This window comes from Perca fluviatilis, chromosome 23, assembly GCF_010015445.1.
Source record: "Perca fluviatilis chromosome 23, GENO_Pfluv_1.0, whole genome shotgun sequence".
NCBI classification, from domain to species: domain Eukaryota; kingdom Metazoa; phylum Chordata; class Actinopteri; order Perciformes; family Percidae; genus Perca; species Perca fluviatilis.
Window position 1 is genome coordinate 757,235 of NC_053134.1, and position 26,106 is coordinate 783,340.

The 26,106-nt window shown below is 40.4% G+C and overlaps 3 protein-coding genes across 3 annotated transcripts; all 3 read right to left on the reverse strand.

Annotated features, from left to right (window-relative positions):
* Positions 1-5,703: 5,703 nt before the first annotated feature.
* LOC120553703 (stonustoxin subunit alpha-like) lies at positions 5,704-8,610 on the reverse strand. The gene is made up of 5 exons (XM_039792396.1): positions 8,351-8,610; positions 8,232-8,263; positions 7,677-7,839; positions 6,359-6,405; positions 5,704-6,235 (listed from the first exon to the last, which is right to left on the reverse strand). Exons 1-5 carry the CDS (start codon positions 8,608-8,610, stop codon positions 5,706-5,708), a joined length of 1,032 nt encoding a protein of 343 aa, XP_039648330.1. The 3' UTR covers positions 5,704-5,705.
* A 1,251-nt stretch (positions 8,611-9,861) lies between these two features.
* Positions 9,862-14,065, reverse strand: LOC120553704 (the record flags this gene model as incomplete). Its single annotated transcript, XM_039792397.1, has 5 exons — positions 14,011-14,065; positions 11,357-11,429; positions 10,617-10,695; positions 10,248-10,461; positions 9,862-10,106 (listed from the first exon to the last, which is right to left on the reverse strand). Coding segments are annotated over exons 1-5 (666 nt in total), but the record flags the coding sequence as incomplete, so codon positions are not given.
* A 4,208-nt stretch (positions 14,066-18,273) lies between these two features.
* Positions 18,274-25,086, reverse strand: LOC120553342 (neoverrucotoxin subunit beta-like). The gene is made up of 4 exons (XM_039791666.1): positions 25,080-25,086; positions 24,584-24,757; positions 22,701-22,747; positions 18,274-22,580 (listed from the first exon to the last, which is right to left on the reverse strand). The coding sequence occupies exons 2-4, from the start codon at positions 24,637-24,639 to the stop codon at positions 22,219-22,221; spliced, it is 465 nt and encodes a 154-aa protein (XP_039647600.1). The 5' UTR covers positions 24,640-24,757; positions 25,080-25,086; the 3' UTR covers positions 18,274-22,218.
* Positions 25,087-26,106: the final 1,020 nt, after the last annotated feature.

Sequence of the window (26,106 nt, forward strand, 5' to 3'; positions counted from 1 at the left end):
ACTAACGTGTTGTTAAAGTATCAAACAGCAACTTACAGTTTCTTCAAACAGTCCAAAATGTCGACGTAGAACAACTCAGGTGAGTTTTTTTTTTCTGATGAGTCACAGCTCCACCTGTCAGGAAGCAGACTTTCACAATAAGAGCTTTGTGTCCTCCCTCTGTGTGACTGTGGTTGTTGTGGTCAGTGACTGCTCCATTACTGACTGAAAGATTTAAAGACTGTAGACACAGACTAGTTCAAAGAAGGTGAAGTCTGTACAACAGCTTAATGCTCCGGAAAAATCCTTCAATAGTGGAAAAAAGGTCCACAACATCTCGGCCCACAAGTTGGCCTTCCTCAGGTGTATTTGATTGCAGTGACCCATGACCATTATCCGTTTTCATCATGTCACATGGTCAGAGGTCGTGTGATATGGGAAAAATAAACAACATGGAAATACTATTGAGATTGGGAAATTAACAGTTAAGATGACAAAAAATTGGCCTCACTGCACACTACAGACACCTTAAGTGTCTAAGATTAACTTTTTTTGTGTCTAAAATAGTAACAATTTGGTGCAAAAGACAATGTGGAACAGTTGAGGCAGGCAATTCTTCACTATGTGTGGTCTGTGGGCCCATTTCTTATGTCTCTATTGGCAGATTACAAGAATCTTACAACTCATAGTCATGTTGGACTGTTGAATGGTTCACGCTTATTAAAAGAAAAACACTTATTGCTGCCAGTTTGTACCTTTTCTCATAGAATTAAAATCTCTACTTAGATCTTTGGAAAAATAAAAAGTATTACAATTGTTAAAACTGTAGAGTTTATTTTCCCTGAAACCTCTTACTAATTGTAAATTCATGTTTTCATGTACCTCTTTTTATTTATTTTTCTATGTAATGATTCTTTTATTAACAACGACATGATGATGTATAATGTTACTGATCATTGGTAATGTTGTCAGGGGTTAGGGTTAGAGAGATTATAATGTTGTCATAATGTTGTGTTATTTTAGAGAGAAATACCAAAATAAAGAACAATCCAACTTACCCAAAGTCCCCAGTCTGTCTTCATCTCTGAGATGGTGAGTGACATCATGACGCCCTCTGGGGGACATCAGCAGGAACTACAAGCAGAGCAACACAAAACATTCACAAATTTAAACATGTTTACAGCTTTTATTAGTTTCATTTCTATGTTTTTATCTTACACACACTCACCCCACTTTTTAAATTACTTTTTATGTATTTGGTAATACTATATCCCTTTATTTTAATAATGTATTATATATTTTAAAATGTTTTCCTTTGTAAAAAAAAAGTCAAATTTTCAATGATTGTCGCTTTTTTCAAATTTAACATTTTTGTTGCTTTCTTTCAGATTTTTTGTCACATTTTTTATATATTTAAGTTGTTGTTCCTTTTGTTTTTGTCGCATTTTCAATGATTTTGTCACTTTTTCCGAAATTATTTCTTTATATTTCGAGGTTTTTGTTGCTTTTATTAATCTCGACCCAAAGTTCTGCATCATGAATGTGCCGTGGTCATTTACGGTAACGTTACTAATTGAACAAAGCACAACAGTAGATTAAACACAACAGACCGACAGACTACATTACTAAAACACATGTAGGCCTAAGGCTCCGGTGACATTTACTCACCTGAAAGAAATCATTAAAACACAATGAGTTTGTCGGCTGTTCTTCAGTGGAAAGTTCCCTGAACATTGATTCAGACGTTGGGCCAAAACCAACAGTTTATATTTACCTTACCAACGGATCATCTCGCGCCTTTATACTCACATAAGAAACACATTAAATGTGTCAGGTTTAGGGAAATGGCGGACCCAGAAATGCAGAGACAGCAGGGCAGTGGTGAACTTGAGGATTTAATAAAATAAAAAGTGAAACAACCAAAAGAGTCCTGAAGACAGCAGGAAGGCAAAAATAGTCAGCCTGGTCTCGCAGAATTCCGAGAAATGATCACAAACTGTTAACAGCGCATTACGTGGTGGTGGCACGGAATGTGTGAAAATTCCGTGCCACCACGGAAAACAATGCCAAAGTAAAGTCAATAAGAAGTTGACGTAGCATTAAGAGCAACAACGGTAGCGAGTAGTAGGAAAGCCCGAAAATCCGCGCAAGGAGGCTGGTTGGGATGGTGGATGGGTCAAACACAGGACTTTCACCCAGGAGACCGGGGATCATGTCCCGCGTGTCAGGATTCCTAAACCCAAGCGTCCTGTTGTTCTTTTCCTAAACCCAGCCTGTCCGCTGTATACGGCCGTCCCGTTCTTCTTTTCCTAAACGCAACCCATTGTTGCCCCGCCCACCCACAACCTGTTAATTTCACGGAATTCTTCCGTGGGCCCATCACAGAGTTTTCGGCGATTCCAAGTAACTGCCACAGATTTTGAGTTGAGCGGCCATGTTCATTTCATGGAATTCTGTGAGACCAGGTTGAAATAGTTCCAAAATGTAGGGGAATCAAAAACAGGAATACAAAAACACTGAAGCACCAAGACAAAGGAGGTAGACTACACACACTCACAAACAATACAATACAATGATCTGACAACAAAGACAAAGATACTAAATACACAAGGTAATGAAGGTAAAACAAGGGACAGGTGGCACGAGGGCTCAGGAAAAGGTGGAAGACATCAGGGCGGGGCAGACCATCAGGAAGGCGGGAAAACACATGGCAGGAAGTAAAAGAAGACATGACAAAGGAGAAAACAGACTACAAAATAAAACAGGAAACTGAAGCATAAATATACACAAGGATGAACACAGGGTAAAACACAACAGAGAACACAAGAGACAGTAAACAAGGAAATGGGGAATAATTTAACACAATAAAATAGGAAAAGCTATAACAGAAAATCACAAAATGAAGGTTTCTGTCATTCTTAATAATAATAATAATGTATACTTTATTAACCCCGCAAGGGGAAATTACAATATTTTCACTCTGTTGTTATTACACACATTACACAGTACCTATACATGCACTAATGGAGAGATGTCAGAGTGAGTTACCCATGGAAAGGCGCCCCAAACAGATGGGGGTTCGGTGCCTTGCTCCAGACATGGGGGACTCGAGTCACATGACTTGACTCGAGTCGCAAATTTTAGGACTTGAGACTTGCTTGATTAACATTCATAAAAGACTCGACTTGACTTTAACTTGATATTCATGACTTGAGACTTGACTTAGACTTGAGTCAAATGACTTGAAATGACTTGATTTTCTGTTTAATAAATATATTTTTTCCCCCTCTGATATTGAGGAGGAGTTAACTGCTGTTGCAACCGTTGATATGATGACGCGGGGCGCGGCGGCAGACCGTCAGTAAACAACACTGGCTATGGCTGGTAACTTAACGTCATGGATCCCTCTCATGGGCGCCGATGCCGTGGGTGCTCCGGAGCTCGAGCACCCACGGAAAATATTGACCACCCAAGTGTGCCAGACTGCCTGTTCATTTTTACAATTAATTATTATAATATTATTATTATTATTATAATAATTAATCCATTTCTAAAATTAAACACTGCAGTTGTGGAGCGTCTGTCATAGTGTGATTGGCTATGTCGGTAGCATTGATTCTTAATTTCCCACTAAGCTGATCACGGTTACGTGCCAGTTAAACTTCTCATCTCCAATCCTATCTGTATTTGTGAGAAGTGGCGCTGTCCTGAGTTGATAGCCTATAGGCTAGGCCTACTTTACGACTTTTTTATGGCGTGTGTGTTCGTGTTGGCCGCTGTCCATTTCCTAAGGTTCTGAAATGCAAACACTTTTTTTAAAGGATGTGCGCGTGTGAGCACCCACGGAGGAAAACACAAGTCGGTGCCTATGTCCCTCTGCACAGAAAATAATAATAAAGTTAAGCTATAAGGATTACACATCTGACCAGGCAAAGAAAAAAACGAACGGCAGTTTGCAAGGCCTGCAGTAAAAACATTTCCGACGTCGAATTTCATCAGACACTTCAAATCGGGAGAGATTCGGGTTCCAGTCCCCATATTCAGCTGAACCACTATTTGGACATTTGTGATGGACAGAACTCCCTTCAGTTTTTGGCCATAAATAAGCACACCCTCCCCTCTTTGTTCAAGGTGGCAGTAAGAGCGAATAAAACTAGGCACACATACACACACAACACAAACTGCTCTCTCTCTCTCTCTCTCTCTCTCTCTCTCTCTCTAAACACACACACACATGCAGATGTAAGTATGTGAATAAAGCTAGGGACACATACAACACACAGCACTCTGACACACATGTACATGCACATTCACTCACCAATATTAATAACTTTTCACTCACTCTTTCTCAAACACGCACACACATTCACTCACAAATACACTGACAAATATCAACATATACTTTCCATTCCATGTGATAAGCAAATGTGGTGGGATTCAGCTACTCTTAAAGAATATGTTTTCTTCTTTAAGAGAAGGAAAGGTTAAAGGATGTGTTTCTGTCCCATAAAAGTGAGGCATTTTGAAGAATATTATTTGACTTAGGAACCATTATACTTGAATTTTTGAAGGAATTTCATGATTTGATGTCATGTTATTGTTGAGGCATATTGAACAATGTTGATTTATTGTTGGCCTAATATCTGTGTTAATTTAAACTCTTCAGATGTATGTGGACACAATGTCTTTTGAATATGGAGTAAAAAATGCAAATAAAACTCCAGCAGTTCATAATCACTGTCTTTAGCTTGTTTAAAAATGGAAACTTTGGTATGACTTGACTTGTGACTTGCTTGACCAAAGCTATGACTTGACTTGACTTGCTTGATTGTCACAAAAAATGTCTTGGACTTGCAGGTTAAGACTCGCCTATGTGTGACTTACTCCCATCTCTGCCTTGCTCAAGAGCACCTTGGCAGTGCCCAGGAGGTTCATATGGGGACTTGAACCAGCAACCCTCCAGTTACCAAACCAACTCCCTAATCACTGAGCTACTGCCATCAATACAAATATACTGTATTTATATAAATAATACATTCTTTGTTAAAAAAAAAATCAGTTTTATTGGGTGAACTATTGATTTAAAAACGTCATACCTTCACGGCTAATTTAAGAATTCTAGCAAGGATTAGCATTAGCAACACAGTTAATGCTGAGTCATCGTTAGCTTTCTAGCTTGTTTGACTCTGGTCCACTACTTAACTACGCTGCTATCCTTTATATAGTGACACTACAAACAGGTGTACTAAACACAATCATAGCCCCAAACATATTTATGATTTGACATATTTAATATATAAGAAGTTGTAGATTTTCTTTTATTAATCCAGATATTCAAATTTTGCCAAACTACATTTCCCATAATGCAACTGCACCCTAACTGTAGTGGCGCTGATCAACCTTTAAACATCCGCAGCATCTCATTAAGAAAGTGTTTAGATCATGTACTGTAAATATTATCATTATATGAAAAGAGACAGAACTCAAAACAAAACATGACACAAGTCAACGGCATTTCTACAATTTCATGATCACAGCTTCCATCTTTAAAGGACTGGAAGTGGAAGAAGTTTACAATGTTCACCAGGAATCTGTTCAATCATTCTGAATTATTTTATACAAAGTTCATTCATTAGTTTATAACAATAAACTGAAATATTTCTGTAAGTGTGATCCTGTACAGACTCAACTGATCAGCAGTGAGAAACAGGAGGAGACTCTCCGTCCTACACACAACACAGAGACACTGAGGTACCAAGAGAGCAGAACCTAAACCCAGGATAAAGAGGCTGAGTGAATGTGGTGTTGAAGGTGTAGAGGTGGATCAGTGAGTCAGAGGAGACTGTGTAGAAGGACAGAGAGCCAGCAGGACAGTCCACATACACTGCTACTCTACCAGAGACAGAGGAGGAGGAGATGGATGTTTCTCTGTTATTGTGACGGACATAGTGACCACCATCAGAGCAGAACAGAATCCAGGACTGATCATTACGTCCAAACACACAGTCATCACCGTCTCCTCTCCTGCTGATTCCTCTGTAACTCACTGATATATAAACCCTTCCTCTCCTCTCGACCTCCCAGTAACAGCGACCAGTCAGACCATCTCTACACAGCAGCTGAGGAAAGGAGTCAAACCTCTCTGGATGATCAGGATATGACTGATCCTCCTCCACATGTGTCACCTTCCTGTTGTCGTCGGACAGTTTGAGTTTTCTGTTCACTGTGTTTGTGTCGAGTGTGAGTTCACAAGAATCTGACGGAGAGAAGGAGACACAACACAGCTGCAGTTATTAACCAATCAGCACTTTGATGATGACATCAGAGGGTTGCATGAGTTATGTCACAATTTAATGAATGAAATTAAAAACACACTTACACTTCCTCAGACCTGGTGTCAACCATCTGACTCCAGCAGGCTCCACCCTGAAAGGAGGATGGGGGGGCATTACATCACTCTCTCACACACAGCTTCGTTCTGATCAAATGTAGGCTTGGAATTAAATAATTTTATATTCTAATTTGGGCTGTCAATCAATATTTAATTCAGTTTAATTTTCTTTAAAGTGTCCAATCATAACATAAGTTATCTCAGGACGCTTTCTAGATAGAGGAGGTCTAAGTCAGGATTTTATTTCATTGTACGCACAACAACCATCCGCCCTCTAAAGCAGCTTAATAAATAAAGGTTAGATCAAAAATGAAGAGAGACAGAGAGAGAGAGAGAGAGAGAGAGAGAGAGAGAGAGAGAGAGCTGATGGTATTTACAGAAATGAGGCTTCCTCTCAGTGATCCTTCACTGAATAAATACAGGTTAAAAAAGATTTAAAAAAAAAATTGGAATATTCATGTTCATGTAAACACATGTGATACATACAACATGGTATATCTGTGGGTTCAGAGATAACAGCGTCCATAGCAACCAGCAGTTTATCTATGGCAGTGGTGGGCCGTGTATTATTTATTACCCCAAGAGCAAGCATTTGGTGCAACCTCTCTTTTAGGGGTGGTACTGTTCATGAAAAAACACCTGAACTGTTCGGTTTGCTTGTCTCGGTTCGAAGCGTGTGTGTGGCGCACGGTTCGTCAGTACACTGTTAATGTGCACTAACCACTTACTGCCGTAGTGCCCACTTTTGACACTTTGTTAAAACACTTACTGGAAATGATGAGCGGGATGAGCGTGACCAATACAACACATGGCAGCTGATTGGACGAACGCATCATGTGGGTCTGGCTGCTCCCTATATTTCAAAACAGACTCTAATGGCGTCTCATACATTCTCAATACAATCTCATATTTTACGAAAATAGTTCAACGAAATGTGTTTCTGAAAAAATTTTAAGTGAGAAATATGCCATACAGTTGCTGAGTCTGTCTGTTTTTTTTGATCGACAAAGGCCAGTTTAAAAGATTTTCGTCAGATTTTGAGAGGCTTCGAGCCGGTCGCTCCTCAAGTGGAGTGCATGGATGTCACACACACCTTTTCACCCTAAGGACTAGGAAAGAGCGTTTTGAGGGACACTTTTTAATTTAGAGTCGGTACTCTCCCAGCACAAGAGGCAGTGCCTTTAACATACAAAGATATCTGTCCAAACTACATAAATTAACAAAAGGGAGTTATCATTTTAGATTGTGGAGATGTTCTCCTTTAAAACTTCCTACACAAATATTCCTTTTTGTTCAGTGTTTGTACCTGAGAGTGTCCAGTTTCCAGAGAGGATCCTTCAGTCCCGCTGATAGTAGCTTCACTCTTGAGTCTCCTGGATGATTGTAGCTTAGGTCCAGCTCTCTCAGATGGGAGGGGTTAGAGCTCAGAGCTGAGACCAGAGAAGAACAGCCTTCATCTGAGATCAGACAGCCTGACAGACTGCAAACACAGAACAACACACAGGAACCCTCTGTCAACATAAAATCATCTGTGGTATTTATTTATTCAACAACAAAAGCAAATTATGAAAAACCCTCCTGTAAAGTAACTCTGAGTCTAATAAGTACTGCCCAAGTTTATAATATCAACAGACACAAAGCTACCCTTTAGCTGTTTTATCAACTAAAGTTAATCAGAGTTTAAATGGTCTTCAGTTGAATGGGTTAATGAATCCTGACCTGAGAGTCTCCAGAGTGCAGTGTGGACTCTTCAGTCCATCAGAGATCAGACTCCCTCCTGAATCCTGCAGGTTGTTGTTACTCAGGTCCAGCTCTCTCAGACTAGAAGACTGGGAGCTGAGAACTGAGGACAGAGCTTCACAGCTTCTCTCTGACAGATTGCAGCCACTCAGTCTGGTGAGAAGACAGGAAGGAAAATGCATTTATTATTCTCTCCTGTTGAAAGATATCAGTTTTTATTGATGAATAAATTCCACTTACAGAGCTTTGTTGGAGGCCTTGACCACTGGCAACAGCCTCAGAAGAGCCTCCTCTGAAGCAGAGTATTTCTTTAGGTCAAACACTTCCAGAGCTTTCCCTGATGACAGTAAGATGAAGACCAGAGCTGACCACTGAGCAGGGGACACACAATCTGTGGAGAGACTTCCTGATCTCAGGGCCTGTTGGATCTGCTCCACTAGAGAACAATCATTCAGTTCATTCAGACAGTGGAACAGATTGATGCTTCTCTCTACAGACATATTCTCACTGATCTTCTTCTTGATGTACACAACTGTTTCCTGATTGGTCTGTGAGCTACTTCCTGTCTGTGTCATCAGACCTCGCAGGAGATTCTGATTGGTCTCCAGTGAAAGACCAAGGAGGAAGCGGAGGAACAAGTCCAGGTGTCCATTTGGACTCCGTAAGGCCTTGTCCACTGCACTCTGGTAGAACTGTGTTGATGTTGTTTGTTCTTCTGACAGCAGGTTGACTTCAGAGTTGATGAATGTCAGATGGACATGAAGAGCAGCCAGAAACTCCTGAACACTCAGATGGATGAAGTAGAACACCTTGTCCTGGTACAGTCCTATCTTCTCTTTAAAGTTGTGTGTGAACACTCCTGAGCACAATGAGGCTGCGGTGATATTAATGCCACACTCTCTCAGGTCTGATTCATAGAAGATCAGGTTGCCTTTCTGCAGCTGCTCAAAAGCCAGTTTTCCCAGAGACTCCATCATCTTCCTGCTCTCTAGACTCCAGTGTGGATCTGTCTCAGCTCCTCCATCATACTTGATGTTCTTTACTTTGGACTGAACCACCAGGAAGTTGATGTACATCTCAGTCAGGGTCTTGGGCAGCTCTCCTCCCTCTCTGGTCTTCAACACGTCCTCCAGAACTGTAGCAGTGATCCAGCAGAAGATTGGGATGTGGCACATGATGTACAGGCTTCGTGATGTCTTGATGTGGGAGATGACTCTGCTGGCCTGCTCCTCATCTCTGAATCTCTTCCTGAAGTACTCCTCCTTCTGTGGGTCAGTGAACCCTCTGACCTCTGTCACCATGTCAACACACCCAGGAGGGATCTGATTGGCTGCTGCAGGTCGTGTGGTTATCCAGAGGCGAGCAGAGGGAAGCAGATTCCCCCTGATGAGGTTTGTCAGCAGCACATCCACTGAGGTGGACTCTCTAACATCAGTCAGGATCTCATTGTTGAGGAAGTCCAGAGGAAGTCGACACTCATCCAGACCGTCAAAGATGAACACAACCGGGAACTCTTCAAAACTGCAGATTCCTGCACTAAAGAAGTAATCAACAAGTTCCACCAAGCTGTACTTTTTCTCTTTCAGCACATTCAGCTCTCTGAAGGTGAATGGAAATGTGAACTGGATGTCCTGGTTGGCTTTGTCTTCAGCCCAGTCCAGAGTGAACTTCTGTGTTAAGACAGTTTTCCCGATGCCAGCCACTCCCTTTGTCATCACTGTTCTGATTGGTTCATCTCTTCCAGGTGGGGTTTTAAAGATGTCTTCTCGTTTGATTGTTGTTTCTGGTCTGTCTGGTTTTATGGATGCTGTTTCAATCTGTCTGACCTCATGTTCATCATTGACCTCTGCAGTCCCTCCCTTTGTGATGTATATCTCTATGAACATCTTATTCAGACGGGTTTGGTTTCCTGCTTTAGCAATCCCCTCAAACACACACTGGAACTTCTTGTTTAGGTTCGATTTGAGTTTACGCTTACAAAGTCCTGCTGGACATCCTGAATGAATACAGAACAATAAAGATCATTAAGTTATTTTGTAAAGAACACAGGAACATATTTTGGTCCATTTCTGGAGACATTAGTCAACATCCCATAAGTCCAGCAAGTTAAATCCGGACTAAAGAGAAATCCTCTTACTGCTCTGCAGACGGTCAGCCAGCTCCTCCTGGTTCATTCTCCTCAGGAAGTGCAGTGTGATCTTCAGAAATGCCTCTCTGCTCCTCCTCTGCTCTTCATCCTCATCCTCCCTCTGACTCTCTGAGGATTCTGGGTAATCTCGACTCAGAACCTTCTGGATCTTCTTCAGCTCATTCTTCACAAACATGACAATGTTCTCCTCCAGCAGCTGGAACTGAAGATTATATGAATGACACAATCAAACTGAAATCATGGAAACAAACATCAGATCATGTTGGACAGACTGATATCCCACTGGTCTGAAAAGTGCAGCATGGATATGATTGTGAACAGAATAGATGTAAAAGTAGTTGTTGTACATGTACAGACCATAAATATGGAGTCCAGGTGTTTTTGATGCTGTTGGGCAGACTGTCCACTGGGAACCTCCGAGCTCTCCTGGTCCACTCTGTGGAGGAATCCGGAAGAATTAGCTCACATCATGTCTGTCCACACAGAGAAAAACACAAGGTAAAGGTCCTGAGACTTAAAGTGTTGATAACAACATTAAGTCAGACGGTTTCCCCTGTCATTAAAGTGTTGGTGGTACTGCTGACCCCACTATGAATCAACAGAAAGAACTAAGACGTAAACAAGGGCTACAACATGGTTGGCTTAAAGGAATCCTGAAGCAGCAGGCTGGTCTGAGTGAGGAAGACTGCTCTCTTTGCCTGGTCAGCTCTCAGATGACATCACGTTCTGCTTTGTGTTTACAAATGGTGAATATATGGGTGCCTGGGTGGCCTAGTGGTAGAGCCATCCACATATAGAGGCTCAGTTCTCAACGCAGAGGTTGTGTGTTTTATTCTGACCTGCAACACTTACCTGCATGCCACTAGTAATGTTTGTCAGTTTTAAATTCTTACCTTCCATCAGCAGATAGTCTAAAGAAAAAGAGGAAGCAGCATTGAATACTACTGATAAGAACTGATACTTATACCAAATATAATAATACAAAAGGCTATATACATAATTATTAACAACTGAATGCTAATAACATCTTACTTTTTGTCAGAAACACGTTTAAAATCAATTAAATCCTGCTTTGACCAGTTGCTCTTAAAGGACACACAGCTGGGCTCAGGATCAGGATTAGCTTCAGGTTCAGGATCAGTTTCAGCAGGGTCTGGTCTCTGATGGGTACTGATAGAAAACACATTTATTGAGGGTCATGTTCAGTAGTCTCTTATAGCCTGACCTTCCTCCAAAGCGCTGCGGCGGAAGGTCTGACCATTTTCATATTTTTCTTTGTAATTATGTATGGTTTGCAAAAATGGGAACTGCTGCGTCCAAGTGGATGGAAACTTAGCTACTCTGACAACAGAGATCAGTGGAGCAGAAAATTACCAAAATAAAGAACAACCCAACTAACCCAAAGTCACACACACAAAGTCACACAAAGACAAAGTCACACAAAGTTACACACGCATAACGTCACACAAAGTCACACAGAGACACAGTCAAAAACACACAACATCACACACACACACAGTCACACACACATAAAGTCACACACACACAAAGACACACACAGTCACACACACAAACAGTCACACACAACATCACACACACACACAGTCACACACATAAAGTCACACACACACAAAGACACACACAGTCACACACACAAACAGTCACACACACACAAAGTCACACACACATAAAGTCACACACACACACAATGTCACACACAGAGACACAGTCACACACACAAAGTCACACACAGAGACACAGTCACACACACACAAAGTCACACACAGACACAGTCACACACACACAAAGTCACACACAGACACAGTCACACACACAAAGTCACACACAGACACAGTCACACACACAAAGTCACACACAGAGACACAGTCACACACACACAAAGTCACACACAGACACAGTCACACACACAAAGTCACACACAGACACAGTCACACACACAAAGTCACACACAGAGACACAGTCACACACACACAAAGTCACACACAGAGACACAGTCACACACACACAAAGTCACACACACAAAGTCATACAGAGACATAGTCACACACAGTCACACAGAGACACAGTCACACACAAAAAAAAGACACACACACACACACACACACTATTGAGAGAGAATTGATTTAGCAAAAATGGATAACCATGAACTGATTGAACTGATTAAAATGAAACAACCCAAACTGATAGAGAATTGATCAATAACTGATTAAAATAACTGTTATGGACAATGTATGGTATGTACATGTGCGTCACTTAAACAGTGTCTAGCCAAGGTAGGGTGCACACAGTGGGTTTTCCCCAGGGGGGTGTTCTCCTGCACACAATAGGACAGGCTGTGTGGCAGAGCTTTTGCTCTTCTACCCTTTGTGAAAGGTTGGTCTCTCATGGAGGTCTTTGGACGTCTGCCAGCTCCGAGAGCTCTTCTTCCCCAAAAAGCTGCCTTTCAGTGCAACGCCGCTGTTGGTTACACACCAATCTTAGTGGTCGTTTGCAGAAATCCCCTTGGTGTGGCACGGATCCTAGTAGGCACACAGCTGGTCTTTCCGAAGGAAAACAAAGCTGACTGGACAGTACTGTCAGTTTTCATCTTTTTTTTAATTTTCCACAAATGACTGAAGAGGTGCCACGAATGTTGTGTTCTCTAGTAGTTTTATTTAGAGGATGGAGGAGGAGTACAGAAAGAATCCTGTAGAATCAGAAACACTCTGACAACAGATCAGTGGAGCAGAAAAGTACCAAAATAAAGACCAATCCAAATAACCCAAAGACACAAACACACACACAAACACACACACACACACACACACACACACACACACACACACACACACACACACACACACAAAGCATTTTCATGAGAATTACTTCTTACATGAGGTGTGCTTGTTAGTGGAGTGTCTCATCACACCAAATGTTTGCCCACTGTAGTTTGGTGGGTATGACCGGTGTCCCAGACACACCAAAGCAGTAAGCAGCGACTTGCAGTCTCTTTATCGGTATACCAGCCACCAGTTGATGCACTGGGCACCATAAAATTGAATTAATCCTCCTATATTTTAATGGTGAGGAGGATGAAAAATATGTATTGAAGATGAAACGTGGCTGGGTCTTTCAGCATGACAATAATCCCAAACACACCGCCTGGGCAATGAAGGAGTGGCTTCGTAAGAAGCATTTCAAGGTCCTGGAGTGGCTTAGCCAGTCTCCAGATCTCAACCCCATAGAAAATCTTTGGAGGGAGTTGAAAGTCCGTGTTGCCTAGCGACAGCCCCAAAACATCACTGCTCTAGAGGAGATCTGCATGGAGGAATGGGCCAAAATACCAGCAACAGTGTGTGAAAACCTTGGGAAGACTTACAGAAAACGTTTGACCTCTGTCATTGCCAACAAAGGGTATATAACAAAGTATTGAGATGAACTTTTGTTATTGACCAAATACTTATTTTCCACCATAATTTGCATTTTCTTATTTTGTCTCTCATAGTTGAAGTGTACCTATGATGAAAATTACAGGCCTCTCTCATCTTTTTAAGTGGGAGAACTTGCACAATTGGTGGCTGACTAAATTTGCCCCACTGTACTTTGTTGCATCAAATATGACCATTATATTGGTAAACCAAGGCTAATACATTTTGTTCTACATAGCCTGCCACTAAGGGCATTTTATTAGCCTATGCCTACGAATTGTCAACAGTCTATCTCCTCAGAGGGGAGAGCTACATTCTCTCACGTTGACAGAAAAGGTCCTGTGGGCTGCGTAACTTCAATCCAGCGATGCCTCCCATGTGTAACTTCTTCACGCCCAGCACAACAATCCCTAAACCTACACAAGTCTAAATGTATGATCGATACACTAGAAAACGCTAATTCTACCACCGAAACTAGGCCTGTCTATTTTCTAAAAGTTGCGGGTCCTGGAACAATCAGCCTAGCCTACATATCTTCGGTGTGCGCTTTAAGCACAGACGCACATCTCCATATGACATATTTCCAATGAAACACTGTACATCCCTGAAATAGTAGCCTAGTATGTAGTTAACGTTTCAAGTGTAACCTTTTTTTTTTTCTTTTTTTTTTTTTAAATCACTGCCAAGATTAAGTGCACCAATTCACATCAGCAAACTTTATCTTTCGATCATCACCAAGCGCACTGGTAAGGTTAACCTATATAGCCTAGCCTAATATCTACATAAATTAATGTCCGGTCGGTGTGTGCAGTAATTTACCTCAGACTGACAAGTTGACAGTTCACGTGCCAGATAGCTGTCACTCGAACTGTCGGGCAATCACTCACCAATTAGAAACACAGCAGTCAGCATAGTTTTCTGTCAGTAATGCAGCTATGCAGCTACAAACAACGTTAATATACGTCATTTATAGTCGTTTCATGTTTCTTACCAATATTAGCGTCTCGCCGTAGCGTAGTAGGTAGTAGGTTAGTGAGACATTTCGAACTGCCGGCCGAAACACCGGCGGCGATGCTGGAGTGTGGCGTTGCTGGAGGTGACGTGTAAGTGTAAGCCAATTAAGGGTAGGGTTTGGTAACAATTCCGATTCCTAAACCGATTCTTGAAAAACTGAAAAATGACATAAAAGAAAGGCTTTTTATGGAGGGTTTTTTTTTTAAATAAAAAATTATTTAAATTTAACAATATATTAACGTTTTAAAGTACTTAAATATATAATAAGTAAACCTAAGTCACCTACACAACTACAATCATTTAACAAATAACAGTTACACTATTAACAGTAACTAAATAAATGTTGAGTTGGCCAACCAGCTTCAAACTTTAGCAGTTCTTTTGCAGAAAATGACCATATTTGCCTTCTCTGGCAAGATACTACACCTCTCCTGACTTATGGCAAAACTCTCTCAGATGGTGTCTAAGAGGTCTGTACACACACAGGTAGGAGTTTGAAAGGGCTGACAATTTGGGGAGGCTGTCCTGCCTCCCCCACCACCAGGCTACAGGCTCTTGTCCTGAACGACAGACTAGCAGAGCAAGTGTAATATGTTTACTAGCGATCACGTGCAGTCAGTGAATGGTTAATATGCTTTCACGTCCGTTTTGGTGAGCCAGAGGGAAAATATGGCATTTTAAAAGTAGCCTACATTTATGGTAGCTAGCTAACGGTAGACTACAGTGTAAAGTGTGAACTTTTACATCCGTTTTGGAGCGTGTATAAAAAGCCGTCTATCAGCAGGGATTGTAGAGTGCATGCACGAGAATAGCGCGGACACGTGCTTCACACTGTGAGCGGGTACGTGCGCCACTCGGCAGAAAAGGGAGAAAAAAAAAAAGAAAAAAAAATGAGTCTGCCTGTGGTGGTTTGTAGGGGGTGTGGGGAGGAGGTGGTGGCTCAGGTGAGCAGGTAGGGAGGGACTGATTGTTACAGCTGCAGCGGGTTGTCTAATCATGCTCTCCCTTTAAAGCAGTAGTGATCCGGAGCAAGCTCTTGATGGCCGACTGTGAGAGAGGAGACGTGGACACTGTGTGGTGAGCTGTTTTGCCCTCGCGACCGAGAGCCTCGGGCCAAGAGGGAGCGAGGGAGTTCCAGACGGATTGTGGGACAATTAATTGCTGATGCGATCCTTAAATAAAGAGCTGTGGCAAATATTCCTACCTGTGTGTTTGTGGTTATCCGTGAACAGAGGTCTACAGCAGTGGAACTGCTACACTGCTGCTGTCCAGAGCGACAGAGGGAAAATATTTCAGTCGGAACCGAAATGAGGAAGCGGAATTTGCATTCTAATCTGGTCCGAATACTACCGTTTGCGTAGGAACCCGGGTTTCGGTACCCAACCCTAATCAGGGGTAGGTATAGGACAGGTCTTGGCGTGGCCATAGTGGGATTCGTAATTTCGCTGCCCCTCACTGAGGTCCTCCTCAACAGGACTACTGCATGTCCCTAGTATGAACCTCAGCACCCTGGGAGAGAGGGTTTTCAGCTACATTAACCCCAAGCTGTGGAATTCACTGACAGACTACTGTGACTCAATTACTGACTTTAAAATTAGAATTAAAACATATCTCTTCAAGATGGCTTATGGAATGACTGACTGACTTTTATTTTCAATGAGATGACTATAATTTTAAAGTCAATTTTTGTTTGTGAAGTGACCTTGGGTGTCATGAAAGGTGCTTTAAATAAAATGTATTATTATTATTATTATTATTATTATTATTACTACTATGTCTTCAGACCAGGACCCTTATACAGCCTAAACAGTTTGGAACAAATTGGACATTAAGGCTGAATCCCATTCCTCCCCTTAACCCTAACCCTTTCCCCCTAGCCCTTGTCCCTTGAACCACGTGGCAAGGGCTAGGGGTGAAAACATACCACTATGAAATGGGACACCACTTGGTTACAGTTATGTCACCACACAGTATGATCACAAACTTCCAAGATACTGTCTGCAAGTGTGTGTATGTCTATTGCATGGGTTTTGACAAGTGTCATATGCATGTATATATTTTATAGTTCTTTTATGTTCACTTTGGTGGTGTATATGTTCTTATCTGTGTGCTACTTAGGTTTGTCTGCAATACATATTTTTAAACCCACTGCATGGTGTGTTGTATATCTGTTTCAGTTATCACTGTTTTGAATGTCATTGATGTTCAGAAACACTTTCTTTGTTAATAAAAATCTGTCTTTATTGCCCAATAAAGTAAACACAACAGGCAAAAACATTATATAATGTATAATATATGTTACAGAACCATTATCAACTATTAAAACCATAACTTACATGTCACACACACACACACATAAAAAGGCACTCACGCAAGACCACAAAAAAACCTACAGTTATTAAGAAATTCCAGCCCACAGTCTGATGCCTGTTAGCCAGTAACCTTTCCCTCCTGTATCATAACCAACAACAATGTACAGGTACATGAACAGGTATGCATTACAAATGATTACAATAATACAGTACCACCAATACAATAATGAATGGCTACAACATGAATGCATGACTCGCTCCCATAGTTGCTTTGCAGCATATTTTGATTTTAGAAACTTCTGCTCGTTTTCAGCCTGAAAGTGGATCAGCTGCTGGGTTTCCTCCTGCGTTCCTGTGTGTGATACAGGACGGTATATGTAAAGCACGTACAGTAGCGATGTCTCAAAGCAAGTAGTGTTATGCACTGATATCAAAAGAAATTTGCTGCTAATGGAGTTTAGTTAACACTGTAGACATGCATGGATTCCTTTCAAGACAGAAAAATGCAGGACTGTTGTGCAAATACGCAATGTAGCGTTAACGTTACAGTTACCGTTAGCATTAGCATAGCAAGCTAGAGATTTTTAAAAATGTTTCAATTACAAATATAGTTGCCAATATGTATGTACAGGACTGTGTAGAGCACAAAACAAGACTGTCGTAATTTTTAAATCAATTCTTTAAGCCGAAAATACGACCTGGCAGCCATGTTCCTTGTTGCGCAACATCTCTGGATACCCCTGCTGGCCAAGTGAGCTCGCGTCCTTACTTGGTCGGAAGGGACCTCTGGCCCTTCCACTAGGCCCTATCCCTCGATCAAGACGAGTATTGGGACAGCACTCACGTGAACGCACACAACAAGGGTTAAGGGGAAGGGTTAGGGATAAGGGGAGGAATGGGATTCAGCCTTAGTCTATATTTTAGAGAGAAATACCAACATAAAGAACAATCCAACTTACCCAAAGTCCCCAGTTAGTTTTCATCTCTGAGCTGGTGAGTGACGCCATGGCGCCCTCTGGTGGTCATCAGCAGGAACTACAAGCAGAGCAACACAAAACATTCACAAATTTAAACATGTTTACAGCTTTTATTAGCTTCATTTCTATGTTTTTATCTTACACACACTCACCCCACTTTTTAAATTACTTTTTATGTATTTGGTAATACTATATCCCTTTATTTTAATCGTGTATATATATATATATATATATATATATACACATATACATATACATATACACACACACACACACACACATATACACACACACACACACACACCTATTATTTACAAAACGTAATGCTTTTATATTTTTGTATAAAGACAGTAAATATGAAAGATATGAATTTTTTATTAATGATTTTCTGGACTTTGATGTGATGTATTGATCCTCTAATGGATCCATGTGAAGAATGAGGATGTAATGGAGGTGTGAGAGTGTAATGTGTTCCTCTGAGATGAAGTGAAGGACTAAATGGTTGAATCCATACAGGGAATTTTGTTAGGCAAGGCTTTGTAAATAAATAAAATGCAGTGTTGCTCCTTTCTTAGAGTCGAAGAAGTCCAGCCTACATTTTGATACAGGAGACAGTTATAAGAACTGAATCCATCATCAGATATAAATCTAAGGGCAGAGTGATAAACTGCATCAACGTTGAATCATTGAATCCAAGCTGCAGCAGTGCTGCTGTGTGCTGCTGTCATGGTGTTTGATCAACAGAGAGAGCAGACAGACTCCAGGGGGACACATTTAAAAGATGCTTCTCCTGAAAGAAGAATTAAAGAACCAGCAGTCAGTTGGCTGCTTGCTTCTGGAACATTCTCATGTTTGAAAATCTCTAAATAACACCAAGAATTCACTCTCATACAACACACATTAACTCACTATGTCTTCTATCATATATGTTCACACATCACGATCCCAATAATAATAATAATAATATGTTCACTAGGCAAGATATATAGGGGGCTTTTTACAAGTTTGTTACATTTCCAGGAATATTTGCTGCTTTTTCTCGATGTTTTTGTTGATTTCAGAGTTTTAGACACCTTTTTAGAATATTTGATATTTTAAAATTTTTGTTCCTTTTCTAAAAGAAATACTCACATTTTCAATGATTTTGTCGCTTTTTTGACTTTCTTTTAAACTTTTTTGTTGCTTTCTTTCAGAGATTTTGTCACCTTTTTTGATTTGTTTTCTAGGTTTTTGTTGCTTTTATTAATACACGATCTTGATCCATAGTTCCACATCATGAATGCGCAGCGGTCATTTACGGAAACGTTACTAATTGAACAAAGCACAACAGTAGATTAAACACAACAGACAGACTACATTACTAAAACAAATGTAAAGCAGCTCCGGTGACATTTACTCACCTGAAAGAAATGATTAAAACACGATGAGTTCGTCCGCTGTTCTTTAGTGGAAAGTTCCCTGAACATTGATTTAGACAGTAAACAAGGAAACAGGGAATATTTTAACAAAATAAAACAGGAGAAGCTATAACACAAAATCACAATTGTGACAAAATGGGGCTCTTTCATTCTTACAAATATATACTGAAGTAAATAGATTCTGTGTTAAAAAACAAAAACATCAAGTGTTTATTGTGTGAACTGTTGATTGAAAAACGTCATACCTTCAGAGCGCCCCATGTTTACTAAAATTAGCATTCTAGCGACGATTAGCGTTAGCATCACAGTTAATGCTGAGTCACCGTTAGCTTTCTAGCTTGTTTGACTCTGGCCCAGTTCTTAACTACGCTGCTATCCTTTAAACAGTGACACTTCAAACAGGTGTACTAAACACAATCATAGCACCAACAAACAAACATATTTATGATTTATATTAATGTTTTAGTGTTACAGTCCTCTGAAAATCGGCTTACCTTTTAGAAAACTAAACAGAATATGATCTCCGGTGGCTGCGGAGAGTCAAAAAGGCTCCGTGCTACAGCAAGCCAAATGGAAAGAGAGCACTTAAAATAAGACTAGTGAGCCATCTGCTGGCCTATATGAAGCACAGCTATGAACTAAAGGTTTATTTAACTTTACTATCATATTTTATTTTGATTTATTTTTTATGTACTTTATCCTATAAAATATTTTATATTCATTACTAGCATTTTATAAATTATTTTTTATTTATATGTGCTAATGTTTTTTACCAGAATCCTTTGTTTATAGCATTATGTCAATAACATATATTTTGATTTTAAATATGTGTATAAAAAAAGAACTGCACAAATAAATTTATAACTGAAGAAAAAAAATATGTAAACTAAAGATTGAAAAGAATTATCCATCCATCCATCTTCCTCCACTTATCCGGTGACGGGTCGCGGGGGGAGCAGCTCCAGCAGGAAAATTATATTTTTTTTATATTCCTAAATTTGACATATTTAATATACAAGAAGTTGTAGATTGTTTTTTTAATTAATCCAGATATTCAAGTTTCAAACTACATTTCCCATAATGCAACTGCACCCTCCCTGTAGTTGTGCTGATCAACTTTTAAACATCCACAGCATCTCATTAAGACTGTAAATATTACTATTATATTCATATATACAGTCTATGGTTTGGATGTTATTAAACGTAACATTAAACAAGTAATAAAATGGGGTCAGCTAGAGTGGAAGAACTACATGAGATATCACCTGCGACTTAAGAATACAGATTCACAAAAAGGGTTTTGTGTGTTTGAACAGGAAATGAATAGTTACACTCTAGTCAAATCAGAAACATAGCTGAAATGTGTTGCCACATCACAGCCTCGACAATGTTATGCCCACAGCGGTACAGTCCGGGTCCGGCCAAGAGTCAATTCAACTGTGACTCAACTAATGAGTCTTGAAACAATCTTACCAGAACAGTACATCGCAAAGCAGGGGGGTAAGCATGCGCTAGCATGTTGGGAGCTAACAGTGGACCATTGCCAAAAGCTATCAATCCACATTAGGCCCTTGTGAGGGCGTGAAGCTAGCAAAAACTGGCTATTCGGGCAGCTCTAATGTAATCTGCTATGCAAAATCAGTCCTCCGTGGGTCCCGAACTGCGTCGGCGCTGAGAAGAGACGAAATCCCGAGCAGCGTAGTCTTCAAAGTTGTGGAACGGGGAGCCCTTGTATGACAGCTTGCCCCGAAGCAGTCGAGCCTCGCGTACAACCAACTCCCCGGTCTGGAATCTGTGGAACCGCAACATGACAGCTCGAGGCTTATCATCGGAGCCCTCTTTCGGGGCTAAGGTTTGGTGAGCTCGTTCCAGTTCTGGGGCTGAATCCAGTATTTGTTCACCAAGAACCTCAGCTAGGAGTTGAGAAAAAAAGAAACATCGGTTGAGCACCTTCAATGTTCTCAGGGAGGCTGACTATTCTTACGTTAATTTGTCGAGGTTGGTTTTCAAGACCGATGAGTTTAGCTTGTCACTTAGTGTTCACCTCAGACACCACAGCTTACCTTAGCCTCCACAGTTTTCATGTCCTGGCTTGTGGTGTTGGCAAATGTCTCCAATGACGAAAGGGACTGTTGGTGATCCAATATAGTAGTCTGGATCTTATCTAGTCTTGCCTCGAGTTTGGAAAACGGCGTGTTGAATTTGGCTTGGAAGAAAGATTTGAACTCAGCCAAAAGTGAGGCCTTGTGTTCCGCTAGCATGGCTGTTATGTTGGTCGGCAAGGAATCCCCTTCTTTGGGACGTCTTTTATCGACCTGTTGGACATCCCCTCAAAGTGGCGGGTTGCTGCCGAATATAGTTGAATATAAGCGGTTAGTTGCAGCGCTTTGGCTGGACTGTAAAGAAGGTAGAAGATGAGAAGGATGGGAGGGAGGGGCGATTGCTCCACCACACCAGAAGTACTCCATCAAGGACAGGAAGTGGAAGAAGTTTACTATGTTCATGAGTAATCTGTTCAATCATTCTGAATTATTTCATACAAAGTTCATTAATTAGTTCATAAGAATAACCTGAAATATTTTTAAGTGTGATCCTGTACAGACTCAACTGATCAGCAGAGAGAAACAGGAGGAGACTCTCCGTCCTACACACAACACAGAGACACGGAGGAGGCAGGAGAACTGAACCTGAACCCAGGATAAAGAGGTTCAGTGAATGTGGTGTTGAAGGTGTGGAGGTGGATCAGTGAGTCAGAGGAGACTGTGTAGAAGGACAGAGAGCCAGCAGGACAGTCCACATACACTGCTACTCTACCAGAGACAGGAGGAAGGGATGGATGTTCCTTTCTTATTATGACAGACATAATAAGAATCATCAGAGCAGAACAGACTCCAGGACTGATCATTACGTCCAAACACACAGTCATCACTGTATCCTCTCCTGCTGATTCCTCTGTAACTCACTGATATATAAACCCTTCCTCTCCCTTCAACCTCCCAGTAACAGCGACCAGTCAGACCATTTCTACACAGCAGCTGTTCCCAGGAGTCAAACCTCTCTGGATGATCAGGATATGGCTGATCCTCCATCACATATGTCACCTTCCTGCTGCTGTCAGACAGTTTGAGTTTTTTGTTCACTGTGTTTGTGTCGAGTGTGAGTTCATAGGAATCTGACGGAGAGAATGAGAAACACAGCTGCAGTTATTGACCTATCAGCACTTTGATGATGACATCAGAAGGTTGAATGAGTGAGGTTACAGTTTGATGAATGAAATTAAAAACACACTTACACTTCCTCAGACCTGGTGTCAACCATCTGACTCCAGCAGGCTCCACCCTGAAAGAAGGATGGAGGGGCATTACATCACTCTCTCACACACAGCTTCGTTCTGATCTAATGTAGGGTTGGAATTTACTCATTTTATATTCATATTTGGGCTATCAATTAAAATGTTTAATTCAATTTAATTTCCTTTAAAGTGTCCAATCATAACAGAAGTTATCTCAGGACACTTTCCAGATAGGATAGTCAGGATTTTATTTCATAGTATGCACAACAACCATATATTGTATAGTACATATTGTGTATACCCTTGTAATCCGTTTGTCTGTCTGTAACTGATGTTGTGTATTGTCCTTAACAGATCTCTCAAGAATGAGACCCTGTGTCTCAGTGAGATTAACTGTATAAATTAGAGATGCACAAATTACAACTTTCTAGGCCGATTCCGATTTTTCATTGAGTTTGACCTGCCGATACCGATTTTAGCCGATTCCGATTTCATATTTTCTAACCACTTTACAGCACACAAATATTTATTTTCTATCTTTTCTTTAATAGAACATTTTACATTTTCATAGAAAATTTTTTGAACAGGTAATCTATAAAATAGAATATAAATTACTCCTGGTGTGGGAAATTCACACACATCTAAAGTGTAATGTTAGAACCATGTCTGTCTGTCTGTGTCATGTGAATAACCTGATTTCTCTGTGTGCCATGTGGCCTAAACATCATATCCTGACTATGATCAACAACGAGATAATCTTCATAACTGGAATATTTATGTCCATGTAAACACATACAAACAACATGCTAGATCCGTGGGTTCAGAGATAGCAGCGTCCGTAGCAACCAGCAGTTTATCTACGGCAGGGGCGGGCCGTGTATTTTACAGCTGGGCCTTTAGTACTATCCTACAGCAATTAAGTCACCTTTGAATAACCTCACCATGACACTAGGACATTATCGTGTGGAATAACATGATTTAACACAAGGCTCAACACCTAATACACTACTGCAGAGACATGAACACACGCTGACTGAAGCCATCACTTTCACACAGTATGACAGGATGCTGCATCACATATAGTCAAAATGAATGCGAATACCAAAGAAACCAAAACAAACCCACAACAACCGGTCATATTTACTCATACTGTGACCACAAAGCAATCAAAAACACAAATAACACAATTTCAGCCAAGTATTTAATACTGTGCATAAATCATCAAATGTCAAAATCTGGAAATTATACAGCCGTTACGCTCTGAATTAAATCCAGCAGTGCTATTTGTGCTTGTACTAAGTGATACTTGTTCCATAAACACCTTGTAATTCCCGAGCGTCTGAGAGGTTTTTGGCTTTTTCCAAGCCAGTCGTCATGATTCGGCATGATTTGGCATAACGAAAGAACAACTGCCAGGTTCATTAACACACTGATCAGCATTCATGAGGTGCTTTGCATTGACTATTTATGGTTAAAAATGAACGTTTACAGGGTGGGATACAAGGCTGATTCATGTACGCACACTTGTGGGTAATCTGTGATTTATAAAGGGTGCATTGCTTGTAGAAGTTCGTAAGCATGGTTTTAAAAACCTGAATAGTTTTTGGCGTACATCATTTCTGGCTTTTGGACATACGTACACTTTTAGTAAGGATCCTATGCACAGTTTTATAAATAAGACCCCTGGACCTTTCTGTCAAGTTGAAACTGATTTGATCTTATTTGATGAAAGAGGGAAAAAAAGGATGTTTCTTAAAAACATGAACAGTGCCTTTAACATACAGATATCTGTCCAAAATGACATCAATTATAAAGAAAATGGAGTTATAATTTTAGTTCATGGAGATGTTCTCCTTTAAAACTTCCTACACAAATGTTTGTACCTGAGAGTGTCCAGTCTCCAGAGAGGATCCTTCAGTCCCGCTAACAGTAGCTTCATTCCTGAGTCTCCTGGATGATTGTAGCTCAGGTCCAGCTCTCTCAGATGGGAGGGGTAGGATCTCAGAGCTGAGACCAGAGAATAACAGCCTTCCTCTGAGATCAGACAGCCTGACAGACTGCAAACACAGAAAACAACACACAGGAACCCTCTGTGAAAATGTGGAGCCATGTGTTTGTTTGTGGTCCAGGTATATTTTGCTCCAGATTTAGAATAAATCTTTAAAATCATCTGTTCTATTTAAGTATTTATTGACAAAAGTAAACAATGAAAATCCCTCATGGAAAGTGACTGACTCTATAAATAAATAGTTATGTAATTAATAACTTCAGCCCAAGTTTATCATATCAGCAGACACAAAGCTACATGTCAGCTGTTTATCAACTAAAGTTAATCAGATTTTAAATAGCCATCAGTTGAATGGGTTAATGAATCCTGACCTGAGAGTCTCCAGTGTGCAGTGTGGACTCTTAAGTCCAAAAGAGATCAGCTTCCCTCCTGAATCCTGCAGGTTGTTGTTACTCAGGTCCAGCTCTCTCAGACTAGAGGATTGGGAGCTGAGAACTGAGGACAGAGCTTCACAGCTTCTCTCTGACAGGTTACAGACACTAAGTCTGGAGAGTCAACAGGAAACAAGACAGATAACATTTGTGTTTAAATGTTGAGTCTGTACTGTTGGTATATTTAGTATATTAAATCATGTTTCAGTTTAAATCATTTGTTTTATTCTAAACAAGTTGTAGATAACTATTCAAGAGTCATGAATCAAAATCACATATTGAAATACAAAGGATCTCTAGAACTCAGCAACAGTTCATATTTCATGCTTTATGACGTGTGATTATAAATAAAATAAAATACTTTGGAAACATTCAAAGATTTTTTGTAATTGTAAAATTTTAGTCCTGACATGAGAAGGGCTGTTTAAATTAAATGAAACTTAAAGTTTATAGAAATATCTCAAATTAAAGACAAATAGTAACTTGATCTGACCGAAGAATCTCCAGTGTGCAGTGTGGACTCTTCAGTCCAACAGAGATCAGCTTCCCTAATGAATCCTGCATGTTGTTGTTACTCAGGTCCAGCTCTCTCAGACTAGAGGATTGGGAGCTGAGAACTGAGGACAGAGCTTCACAGCTTCTCTCTGACAGGTTACAGACACTAAGTCTGGAGAGTCAACAGGAAACAAGACAGATAACATTTGTGTTTAAATGTTGAGTCTGTACTGTTGGTATATTTAGTATATTAAATCATGTTTCAGTTTAAATCATTTGTTTTATTCTAAACAAGTTGTAGATAACTATTCAAGAGTCATGAATCAAAATCACATATTGAAATACAAAGGATCTCTAGAACTCAGCAACAGTTCATATTTCATGCTTTATGACGTGTGATTATAAATAAAATAAAATACTTTGGAAACATTCAAAGATTTTTTGTAATTGTAAAATTTTAGTCCTGACATGA

Excerpts from the sequence above, each read along its gene's own strand:
- LOC120553342 (XM_039791666.1), bottom strand. The coding sequence starts at position 24,639 with ATGAAGCTACTGTTAGCGGGACTGAAGGATCCTCTCTGGAGACTGGAC. Across the intron at positions 22,748-24,583 it reads TGGAGACTGGACACTCTCAG|GGTGGAGCCTGCTGGAGTCA; the intron begins GTACAAACATTT and ends TCCTTCTTTCAG. Across the intron at positions 22,581-22,700 it reads GACACCAGGTCTGAGGAAGT|ATTCCTATGAACTCACACTC; the intron begins GTAAGTGTGTTT and ends TCTCTCCGTCAG.
- LOC120553703 (XM_039792396.1), bottom strand. The coding sequence starts at position 8,610 with ATGTCTGTAGAGAGAAGCATCAATCTGTTCCACTGTCTGAATGAACTG. Across the intron at positions 7,840-8,231 it reads CAATCTGTCAGAGAGAAGCT|GTCTGATCTCAGATGAAGGC; the intron begins GTGAAGCTCTGT and ends GTCTGTCAGGCT. Across the intron at positions 6,406-7,676 it reads TGGAAACTGGACACTCTCAG|GGTGGAGCCTGCTGGAGTCA; the intron begins GTACAAACACTG and ends TCCTCCTTTCAG.